We start from the raw sequence: 12,723 nt of genomic DNA on the forward strand, positions 1-12,723 counted from the left end.
AACATTATGTTTCAGACAGAAAAGTTCAAAACAAAAAGCAGCCTTCTAGTTTTCCTATATGCAGAATTTTGATTACTATACTGTTTATTTCAAAGGTCATGCATCACAGAATGATGACAATCCAGCAGTTAAACATAAATATGTGGGCTTTTAACTGAAATTAGAAGAATGGAGAAAGAAGAAAAAATATTATCACTTTCTTTCTGACACAATACTGAGTTCTTATTGGCCGTGTTGTGTTACTGACTTCCCTTAAAATTGTGTTTTTCCTTCTTTTTCAGTGAGCTGGCTTAGCACCCACAGAAAGCTATGCAAGATTTTGTCAAATCTGCGCTGAGATTTTAACTCCAAAATTAGCATTCCAAGACAATCCAACAATATTTTCAAATATTGTACATAACACAATACAGGCAGACTATATTTATAATTGTCTACCACAAAAGTAATAATTATAAGTTAATTAAATATGGTACTAGATCAAATTAAATTAAATCATGAGTCAAGTGGAAAATAACTTTCAGATTTTCAGGCATACACACTGCAAGATGCTTCATTTTCCTCCTGGAAGAATTTCATTCTCTATTGTTGCAAAATTAGTTAAGCCAACAACATTTACGGGATAAAGAGCATGTGATTCTTTTCCTGAGTCCAAATGCATGCAAAAAGCCCATTTAATTGCTAGAAGAAAAAATAAGTGCGTAGGAAAGCAGTGATGCAACTCTAAGTTGCTATTGCTTTTGCCTTCAGCTGGATAAATGGCTAAACAGACAAGGTTTGAAGCAGTCTGGAGTAAACAGCCCAGTAAGGGTGGAGCAGGAGAAGGGAGAGAAAAAACAGAACATGCCATCACAAGATAATGACAGATTATCTTCTTCCTCATACATATTCAACTGCAGTTCGTGTGGTTCCATTATGGGCTTTGCAAGGTGCCAGCTGCCTTCTGGTTGTGAGGAAAGATACACTTTATAGAGTGCAAAAAGTGAAAGAAATATTAACACTTGCTTTAAATGCCAGAAGGATGGTAGGAAAGGGTAAGATATTGCTGCTTCTTTTCCCAATTCAGAGTATCAAGGGAAAGAGGTGTAGTTTGTAATTAGCTTAAACCATGAGCCTAAATTTGGCAAGAAAACTGACAGCTCTGCTTTGGAATACAGATCAAAATATACCATCAGCACAACTACTCTGCCCTTTAAAACACAAACCTAATGCCTAACAGCCCTACTTTTTTACAAGATGACAATAAAACTGCCAACAAAATTATCTACCAGTGTCAGGAGATATTTCCATCCTCCCTTCCACCTCCCAGTTTCACCTACTGACTACAGGATCCAGAGTCATCCAGTCCAACAAAAAGCATTTCTAATTGAGGATCTCAGAGCTGCTAGATACCTGCTTCCCCAGGCACTGTTTTCAGCTATCTCAATTCTACCTGATCTTCCTTCTCTTCCCTGTTTGTCCACACATTGTCTATTTAAATATTAAGCTTGTTATTTGTGAAGTCCCTAATGGTCCATCTCCAGTACCAGGAGCTCAGCTCTCACCAGGACTTTATCCTCTACAATTCCAAATGCCAACTCTCAAAACATCTTTATGCTATTTCTTCAAGCTAGAGAGGATTAGAAAACATTTTCTGTAAATATCTCACAATGCACAGGCAGCAGATTTTGCTTTTGAAAGAACAGAGAAAAACCCCACAACAAAAACCCAAACCAACCAACCAAATAAAAACCCAAACCAAAATCCACACACCCGTTTTGATGCAGATGAGAATTTCAATGGGGATGGGGGGAAGCAGGGAAGAACAGATAGTCATTTGTAATTTCTTAGACTTAAAAAAGCCTCATTCCTATTAAAAAAAAAAAAGAAAGAAAACAAAACCTCTTGAGGCAGGAGTACTTAGCTACACTCAAACAGAAGTCACATACTCTGTGGTTCAGATTCACTGAAGACAATGACAGATTTCAAGTCTGAAAATTTGAGCCAGAAGAGAAATCTCAAGACAGTAAATAACAAACCCAATGCCTGTTAATTCTCATCTTCTGTATCACTGAAGTACATCCTAAAGTGACAAGATGCAATAAATGCATTTATCATGAAAGAAGGACATCCGCTGCTGGGATTTAGTAATTAAAAACTCAATACAGTTATAAAAAAAAAATCAACATGATGACTAGCAAAGGCAAATAGAATTATTTATAAAGCTTAGTTCCGCTTCTGGAAATACAGAAAAAGACAAAATGACATGTATGGCATCTCTTTTACTTCATGAGTGTACACCAAAATAAAACTGGAAAAGAAACTTATTTGTCTTCATACAAATAAAACCAGAAAAATAAATTTATTTTCTATAGAAGAATAGAATATGGAAACAAAGGGCTAGAAAGAGAAGCTGTGGCTACAAACATATTCTGAATGTATAAAAAATGTGAAAGTATAAAAACATGGAATCTCTGGTGCAACAAGATCAGAATCCTTTATAAATTTCCTTTGAGTTCCCTTTGCATGGGCAGAAACACTGCACTTTGCCCCACTTCATAGCATATTAATATCAAAATAGCTCTTGATAGAAGATTCAAGTTGTGTTCTCGCATTAGAGTTTAAAAAGAAAACAGAAACCCCCACAGCAGATAGGTAACAGAGAAAACTCTTGCCTCAGAGTAGAAGTCCTTCCAGAATTGGCATGTGCTGCCTCTGGAGTCCTGTGGCAGGGAATTACAAGGCTCCATCCAGTTGTCAGCAGATTACCAGAACAATCAGCAGGGTCAAAAGCCTTTATTAACAATTCTGTCAGGACTAGAGATTGTTAACCAGGCTCTGCTAGGCAGAGAAGAGTCTTAACACTAATCCCCAATATGTGCATTTTACCAGTCCAGCTGACAACGAGGAATCTTTCAAGATTAAACTCTGAGGTAAATGACCCGTTTTAAAGAAACACCTTGCTGCACACCCTGCCATGAAGCACCATCTGACCCGAAATCCGCGGTAATGATGTCCCAGGGGCGTGCTGGGGACACGGAGCGCAGCGGCTGCACAATGAAACGCAGGTGAGCGCAGGATCCACACAGAAGGGGCAGGATGCACCTGCACTCTCCAGCACCAACAGGTTCTGGAAACAGGGACCTGGATAGAAGGCAGTGCCCATGGGATGATGCAAGGAGAGTTTTACAAGAGAGACCACCAGAGCATGGGCACAGCGTGCCTGGGGACCCAGCTGTGACACTGCCACTCACAGGGACTTTCAAAAGTACTGACAAGGCACTGAGAAACTTCTTCTAGCTTTGAGGCTGGCCCTGCCTGGAGAAGGCAGCTGAACTAGACCACCCTCCTTTTTCCTAGAATTGTGAGCAGGACCACAACTTTGGAAATCATTCTGACATTTTGAAATTTGTACATATTGTACTATGAAGAGAATAAATGAAGCTAGTGGGCAAGTTCAAGACACAGAGAACAGAACAAAAAAGAAATAATACCACATTAGCCCAAAACTAACTCAAATTTAACCATCAGGCTAACTTCAAAAAAGTAATCAATATATCTTCAGGTGATTTTTCATAAATGATCAAGGAATCAAAAGTCCTGCAGATGTTCTTTTCAGAGAAGAAAAAACATTAAAAAATTAAGAGCTTATTCAAAGCTTTAAAGCAAACACAGGATTATTATTGCTCCCTGTTGAGGTTTAACCCCAGCCCCAACTAAGTTGCCCAGCTGCTTGCTCTTCACCCCAGTCTCCCTGCTGGGATGGGAGGATAGGAAGGAGAATTGGAAGAAGGAAGATCCTGCAGCCTGAGATAAAAACAGTTTAATAATTGAAATAAAGTAAAATATTACAACAACAATAACAATGAAAGGGAAAAAGAGAGAGAGCCCATTCCCAAGCAGCACTCAGCCCCTCCTGTTCACCTCCCCCAGCTGCTGCAGGGCACAGCAGCCGCGGTTTGCAGTGTCCCTGTGCCAGCTCAGCCCAGCTCTCCTGCCCACACTCCCTGCCAGCTCCTCCTGCACCTCCTCGCTGGCACGGGGCACAGAGAGGTCCTTGCCTTGGAGAAAGCAACAGCTCAAACACCAGGGTGCTATCAACAGTGCCCTCACACTGAATCCATAACACGGCACTGCACCAGCTACCAGGAGGAAAACACACTCTATTCCAGACAAAACCAGAACACTCCCAACCGTGAGATAGAAATGCAACTTAACTTGCCATTTAAACAGACCATTTTAAAGGAAAGGAATGGTCTAAAATTAATTCACACATAACACTATTGAATTTACCTTTAAAAGTTGCTTTATAAGAAAACCTCTCTGCTCAGATAGGTATGAATTACTCCTTGGAAGACAGTATGATTTCCTGCTTTGGAAAAAAACCTGTCTGCTAATGTGAAAAGTCTACACTTTCCTTAAAAACAAATGGCTTTTTTTGTAAAGTTTCCATGCTTCCACAGAGATGAATACAATCCTTTACACAACTATTGAGTTTTTCAACTTTGTATCAGTGAACAACTTCAGATTTACTAATGTTTGCCTTAAGAATGTCCAAAAGCTTAGAAGTCTTTGTCAACAAGGTCTCTATGTTGTTTGTTTGTTTTGGTTTTTAATTCCTGAGGACAATATAAACAAGTTAAAATATTTTGCCGCGGGCTTTCCAATTAAATGATGCCATCACTTTTGGAAGCCACAAGGCCACATTAAGCCTGAGTCTAGAAAACTTCCTCTCTACAGGTTACTGACGTCAATGCACAAAGATGTTAAGAAGAAAAAATTATATGTAGAAGACTGACACATAATACAGAATTATTTAATGAAAATTCTAATACCTTTAACCACTTCCTAGTGCAAACCAGTAGATGAATGGATGCCAAGTCTTAATGGACTGGGCAGTTTTCTTCAGGCCAGCAGAGGTATGCTTTGGCCATGAAGTGACCGTGTCAAGTTACCTCATTCAGAATCCCACCTGCCAACAAGGATTCTGGTGCCACATTTACAACCTGGGCACAAGACAGCAGAGCTTACACAGAAGTCAAGAGTCCAAGAACTGAAAAGGGGTCAGAGAAGACAGAATTACATTATTTAACTTACAGTGATTTCTTTTAATGGACTCAATAGAAGCGAGAGACTTTTCAATTTGCTAGTTTATATTGGAGACACCATCAAGAAACAAGATTTTCAATCAGAAAGTGGAAAACAAAGTAAGAGAGTAGAGATTACAAAATAATTTTTCCTTTTGGATTTGTTGAACCAGTCTGCCACTTCCACTGTTCTTGGCTAGCAGGCTGGAGGTGTAGTTCTGTCTAGAGACAAGTATCTGAAAGACCAACGCTCAATTTATGGCACACTCAGCTTCAGTATAACCATTCTTAACTTTGTCGACCTTACTAGGATGAACTCCAGATATTCTTGAATTTACCATCACAGAAGTATTGTGAATAAACAGATCCTACCCTCCTGCCTCTAGATGCCACAAAAATAGACTACAGCAATTATCCACTGCTTCAACAGCTGTTCTGCACTTAAAAGGGATTCCTCATTCAAAAAAGGAAACAAACACACAAAAACCAAACCAAAACAAAAAACTCAAACAAAACACTAACCTGCCCCCCCCCAACCCAAACCCAAACAAACAAAGTCCAAAACATTTATGGAAAAAAAACCATGCACAGGCTCTACTTTCATAGCCTGACCAGACTTTAGTTGTTTTTTGAACACTGAAAATCACGTAAGAAATGCTGTATTAATTGTCACACTGTCCATCCAATCCAATAGTCTGCCTTCAGCAGCACAACAGGAAGTGCTTCCCACAAAACCTACAGAATGTGTCTGGTACTGGCACTTCTTATTAAAATAGGAAGATTAGTATCTAATTTACTAAAACCTGTGTATTGATTCAGGTTTTAATTAACAAAAGAATGCCTTAGCATTAACCCTGCCAATAAGGGGATCAATTTTAATTAACATAAATGCCTTCAGAACTTATTTTTGGGACAGGTAAGTTATGAGAAATGTAAAGATAATAGTATAATTATAATCCTATGTCACCCAGCTAGCACCTTGATGACTATTATAGACAAGTTATGATTTAAATATCCTATGAAGTATGGGAAAAGCTGTTTCAGAAAATTAGAGATAAATACTGAACTTATTACTAGACTTTATTAAGCCAAAAAACCCTTTTTGCCAGCCATAAGTAGATAGATGTGAATGGACACATCTTCTTTGGTGTCTGGCTTACAAGTTCTCCTAGTGTAAGACTGTTTTTACTGAATAAAAGAAAACAAAAGAAAAGAAAACTGTAGGAAACAACTAGAATGTACAACTCTTACATTTGGCAAACAGATTTCAAACATTACATTTCTACTCTAGCAGAAATGTTTATTATTACCACCTGATGCAGTAATAATGTATTGTCCAATTGCACAGAATAAAAAGAAGGGGGAGGAGGAAGAACTCAAACTACTTTTCTCATAAAATCTTGAGAGCTTTTCACTTCTCATTTTCTAGAATGACCAGCAATCATTCAGAGCTCTCGGTTTAGCAAAAGTTACTATTTTCAGGAGTGGAATTGTATCCAGTTGTGCTAGCTGTAGAATGGAAATTACATAACATCTTATTGAAAAAGTAACACAGTCCTGATCAACACCATACAAACAGTCCTCAAGTTTGAATGAGAGCCACCTTTAAACATGGAGTCACTAAAGTAACCCAACAGATTACTCTAAATCATAGGGTGAAGGGGAAAATTTTAAACTATATCTGCAGTAGTTATTGCAATAGTGGTCAAAAAATAGAAAGAGAAACCAGGTATAGGGAGAAGAAAAGTATTTCACCTCATCACCTGAAATCAGTGAGCCCTTGGCGACAGCCTCTGTCAGAGCTGTTACACTCTGCAGACAAGCACTTGGAGTTGTAAAGGCAAACAGGCTCAAAGGCATGGAGTCATTGAAAGAACAGATTCTATACCTCAAAGGAGGTATAGAATTGTCTACTGCCAATCCTGCTACTGTCCCCTTACTGCTCACCTTCCTTTACATTTGTACACACACAGTCTGCAACCTCAGAGACCTCTGCCAAACCTAACAGATCCAGAAGCTCATCCAATTTTATGTTTTTACTTAAAAAAAAAAAAAAAAAAAAAAAAAAAAAAAAAAAATCTACAGTCAAACTACATTACAATGTGTTTTACTAAAAGGAGTGATAGAAACACCTTCCAAGTAAAATATCTCAGTAAATGATTTGTCTAATCCACTGATTTTAGTAGGTCTGACTGAAGCATCAATTTGTCAGCAACTATTTTAGAAAGGTGATGGAATCTATAAAATAAAAATTCTCACTAGAATCTCAAACATTTGGTTTTGTACTACAAACCCTTCTAAAAAGTTTTGCTACTGCCAGACTGAATACAAGTGAAGAAACCAGGCCTGCTAGAAAAAGATTAAAATAGGTTCTGGCCTGCAACATCCCACACAGAAGATGAGAATATTTAGCTACAACTTGTTTCTGTCAGATACACAGTGTTCACTTCCTCCCTCCATGATTCTACTGGCAACATGGGCAAAGAGCAGTCAGTAGCCACAGATGAATTCTAAAAACATTAATCATCAGGAGAAAGCTATTTTTAAGTTTCTTGGGTAATATTTAGTTGCAGATGATCCAATTTGTAATCTATTGCTTCAAACACCTATAAAGGATACATTTAATGTTAAAAGGTATATGGACTATTTTATTTTGACTTCAGAAAACACAAGAATGTTCAGGACAATTGCTCTTTTGCAGTAAAAGAGTCATGCAGCTTTTATTTAGCTTTTAGTTTATTCCTGTCAACCTGTCAAAAAAACAAAAACAAAAAACCCCCTCATGCTAACCAGTCACATGTATTACTGCAGCAGAATAATGTTCTATGGATAGTAAAGTAGCAATAGATTTAACTTGACTTAAAACTATTCCCATAATTTTCTGAAAACCATACATGAGATACTCTTCACTTGGTAACTAAAAATTGGATGAAAAGATATTTGAAAACCAGTTTTCCAAGAGTACTCAGATGTCCCCCACCAAAAGGGAAGAACATGTACTTCCAGGTTCAAGAACTCACATCCTTCTTCACACTAGACAAGGTTCTAGAAAAGTGATTCCAAGATACAAAAGGATTGAAAGCCCTTTGGAGGACAAACTCATAATTCAAGATGATTTTGATAAGTGGAAGGGGTGGTTTGAAACTAGGATGCAGTTATGTAAGTATAGCTGCAAAGCAGGAACCTACAACAGTAGAATTACAAGATGGGAACAACTGAGTAGGCAGCAGCTCTGCAGAGAAAGATACGGAGCTACAGTGAATCACAGACTGCATGAGTCAACAACTCTAGGCTGATGCAGAAATGGCAAGCGTCATATTTTAGTGAATAAATCAGAGTATTATAGGTTGGAAATATGAAGTAATTTTGCATATTTACCTTGTACTGGTAATGGTTTAGCTGGACCAATAGATCTAGATTTAAGTACAGAGCTCATGTAAACAAACCACAGGGAAAAATTACACAAAAAACCAACCAACCAAAAAAAAAACCCCAACCCCTAATAAACCCAGAGAATATAAAGGTTTGACCTACAAAAAAGAAAAAAGTCTGTTTTATCTAAACAATATAACAGACATCGTTTGTATTATATGAAAGGTGTTACAAAAATGTAAGGTGCCCACCATTCTCAAAAGCACCAGGAAGAGGGTAAGTACTGGCTTAAAAATGTAGCAAAGGACATCAAGATTCTGTTCAAACATCTAAAAATAAATAAGGTCCAAACTATGCGAAGTCTATAATTAGAGATTTTTGAAAAACAGGCTAAACAAACATCTGTCAGGAATGATGTATATTTAGCTCAGCCTGTCTTTTGGAGCATGGATGGATAACAAATTTTTCAGGCACATTTTCTATTACTATAGCAGACTGAGAAAGCAAAAACTTCACATTCCAAAATAGTGAAACCCACTTCTGTTGTTTTAGAAATAAAAAGAGCACAGACTACCACAACATCCAAACATTTTTCAGCTTATTTCTAAGAAGTAAGTCCCATTATACTTTTAAGTTGAAGGCTATAGTGTCTATACCATTCATCCAGTTTCAATATGGGAAGAAATTTTTCTATACTGAAATGGTTAACTGCCAGCATTGGGAGACAAGGCTGAGATTAAGTATTTGCAGATTTAATTTCTAAGGTCAAACCTTCCCCCTTTTTTACTTCACACTTGTTAATTTTCCCCCTTTCAGTTCCTGCACGTTGTGTCACTTAGACAATTTGGTTATTACAAAACATTTAATCTGACATGTCCTAACACTGATATGTTGTCTGGCAGCAAAACACCCAGGCACAAAATCCTACACACCCTCAACACTTAAATATGAATTCCTTCTTCAATTAGTATTTCTTAAACAATTCTTCATAGGAGATGCCTTCAACATGACTGTTAATACATTCTTACTCTCTTACGACACCTCACTAATAGGACAACTTCTTTTGACCTGCTTATGTTGTAGGCCAAACTCTACACTTGTAGTTTTACCAAGGACAATAGCAATAGACAATTTGTCTCTCAGTTTTTGGACACAGTAAGGACCAAAAGTCATTACTAATGTTAATTAACAGTACCTATTTCAAAGTCTTTTTGCAAGACCAAATTCACAACACGTAGTTGAGCTGTATCCACAACTCTGACTGCATTGAAATATGGTTCTAAGACCATGAAAGCCATCCACTGAAATATGTATCCCTTTGATACATATTTTGATTTCTTTAATGGATACAGATTGTAACGGCCTATGCTTTTCATTAATGAAAGTGAACTGCAATATTTTGTTTCATAGACGGTAGGGAAAACCCCTTCACCTTCCCCTGCAAGCTTAGGGAACTTCAAAACTTCAAGCATAAAAAAAGAAATAAAATGTGGCACCCATAAACACACTAATAATCATCCCTTGTATTTCCTCTGTACAAATGTATATAGCAATGGTTAGAAGACATGACTGAGGCTGTGATCTATTCCCGAGAACTAAAAGAATTTAACAACCCCAAACTTCCTTCCTTCTTGGAAAAGGTGAAGGTCGGTTCTTCTGTTTCACTCCAAGTATAAAGGAAGCATTTGTACTGCAGACATGCAAGTCCTGTACACTGTCTTTCCCTACTTCAACCAAACTCTTCTTCGAAGTTTCTAGTTACATTAACTAGTGGAAGAACTGGGACCAGAAACACAACAAATGTGTGTGCTTACCTCTCTTCATACTCTTATATTACTGCAGTGTTTAGAGAGCAGATGAAGCAATTATTCCCTCTAATCATGTTTCATTCGAGCACCTCAGAACAACCCCAGTCATGAAGAGAAGGAGTAAAGCAATTTGGTTTGGATCACACTTTCTACAAAAAGTAGCAGAAAAGTAGCCTGCAAGTGGCTTTACACGTCCAATAGAAATTCAACCACTATAAACCAAGACATTTCAGCCATAGGTTAAGAATCTGTCAAACTCCAGTTGAAAAAAGTTTTCAGGTTAGAAGGCTGGGTTATATAATTGCACAAGCATTGTACACTCAGAATCCCATAAGTAGATCCTATAGAACCAAGCTACCCAAAACTATAGTGATCTCTGAAAATGTTAAATTAAGCACTCCCAAGAATTTTTCTCTACTATTTTACCTCTCATACCTGAATAGCTAATGAAGTCATATATCAAAATATTACTTGTCTAGATTTCACAAAGGAAAGCAAGCAGAGTTCATCAACAAACCTTTATATGAAAACAATGTTTTGATCTTTTCTTTCTTTTTAAAGTGATGTACTCACTGAAATTTCACTAGGGCCAAGCATTTTAAAAGTGGCTTTTTAGATGCATCACATCAAATATTATGAGTTGCCAGAAGCATGTCCCATAAAGACATGCTAAATACATACTAACCCTGGCTAAATCCATAACAGCAACCCGGCCCTAAATGTAAAAGGTGCAAAATTCCACAAGGAGGAACCTTTTCCTGTTATTTTACAAAAAAAAAACCCAACAAAACAACAAAAAACCAGGGGCAAAAGTAATGATCGTTGATATCTACCTCACCTTTCAAACAAGCCCATTATTTTTAATCATAGAAATTTAAATTATTACAATACTACAGCTATACTAAAGCCAAACCACACAAACAACAAGCAAACAGCCCCACCTCCCCGCAAAAAACATACAAAAAACCCAAACAAAACCCCTCCAGCTTGGTAAATTTTCAAAATGCTTCCCTCAGAAGACGTCTGCAAGTCTGGTATTCCTCAAGGCCCAACAATATTTCAGGCACAGAATAATAGGTCTGGTATTCCTCAAGGTGCAAGGTTTTCAACGACAGAGCACCGATGCCTTTCGGAGGCACTACAAATCGATTCCATTTACACTTACAGACAAGGAGAGCCTTCTGCATTGTGCAGGCCAAAACCTGCATTAAATGCTCTTTTTCCTGAAACCTTTCTTATTGCTTAGCCACTCAAATGGCTACAGGCTACTGTCACACACGTCAAAACTAAGAGCACTCACCCATTTCCATTGCTAGCCCCCAATTCTGCTCCTACTTAATATCAGGAAAATTTCAAGATGACAGACAAACGTGGATTGCTGAGGTTTTTTCGCATTGTAGAAGTGTGACCCGAGTAATAAATGAAACACCATTTACAGAGAAAGATTCACTCAGATAAAATAATACGAGCGCCAATACACAAAATTTACTTGCTGATGGAAAACAGTGGGACTACTCCAAACAGACTACGTGTAATTAAGGAAAAACAAAAGAAAAACAAAAAAACCCACAAGGTTAAGAGATCTTAAGGATAAAGGAACAGACCAAAGGCATTTCCCACACATCTCCCCCCCTCTCAGCTCCTCAGGGAATGCCTCGCACGTCCTCAGTAGCGAAGCAACCAAGCAGAAACCAGCATCAAAGAAAGGGAAGAAGGAGACGCCACCTACCTGTCCCAAAGGCTTTGGCCACCAGCCAGGCCAGATTACAGGCGATTTTCGCTCGGGAGAAATCATAATGGTCAAAGGGTTTGATGGCAGGAACAATGAATGTCTTCCTCATCTCCTTGGCGTCTGCGGCATCCCCCATCTTCTCACAGGACCCCCGGCAATTGGGAACTTACATGGTTGTTTCTCCGTCCTCCTCCCACGGCCGGGAGAGCCGGCTGTAAATACGGCGGCAGCAGCTGAGAGCAGCGCCGGAGCCAGCTGTCCGTAAAGGGCTAACGCCGCCTCCCGCCTTTCTCTGCACAGGAATGTAGCCGAGTCCGAGTGTCCTCTTCTTCCTCCTCCTCCTCCTCGCTCTTTGTCTAATTCACTCACGCCGCCGTCCCTCCGCCTCCGAAAAAATGCCCCCGGCGGCCCCGGCCCCGCGTTCCCTGGGGAGACTCTGCGGCCAGGGCTGGGCGCCCCGGGCGGCCGCCAGTCCCCCGGCCCGGGGCGGGAGCCGCCGGCAGGGCCCCCGCAGCCGCCGCAGGCCGGGACGCGGCCCTTCCCAGCGTCGGGATGTCAAAACGCCGGGGTCCGGCCCCGAAACGCCGCACGGCCCCGCACCGTCCCAGCGGCGGCCTCTGCGGGCCGGGAGCAGAGCCGGCTCCCCGCCGCTGCCCCGCGGCCCCGGCGCCCCCCGGCCGGCAGCCCGCTCCCCGCGCCGCTCGGCGATGCCGCTGCGGTTCTCCACCCGCGGCTGCCGCACTGGACG

At 39.7% G+C, this 12,723-nt stretch overlaps 1 protein-coding gene across 4 annotated transcripts in view; it reads right to left on the minus strand.

The window, feature by feature from the left end:
- Positions 1-12,707, minus strand: part of CAMSAP2 (calmodulin regulated spectrin associated protein family member 2) — an 80,109-nt gene extending 67,402 nt beyond the window's left edge. For 2 of the 4 annotated variants that reach the window (XM_063407670.1, XM_063407667.1), the window contains exon 1: positions 11,973-12,707. In XM_063407670.1, coding sequence (XP_063263740.1) covers positions 11,973-12,111 — 139 coding nt within the window. In that variant the 5' untranslated portion in view covers positions 12,112-12,707. The remainder of the gene's footprint in view (positions 1-11,972) is intronic. The other 2 variants (XM_063407669.1, XM_063407671.1) reach the window with 2 other exon arrangements.
- Positions 12,708-12,723: the final 16 nt, after the last annotated feature.

This window comes from Prinia subflava, chromosome 10 (genome assembly GCF_021018805.1).
Source record: "Prinia subflava isolate CZ2003 ecotype Zambia chromosome 10, Cam_Psub_1.2, whole genome shotgun sequence".
In the NCBI taxonomy this organism is placed as follows: Eukaryota; Metazoa; Chordata; class Aves; order Passeriformes; family Cisticolidae; genus Prinia; species Prinia subflava.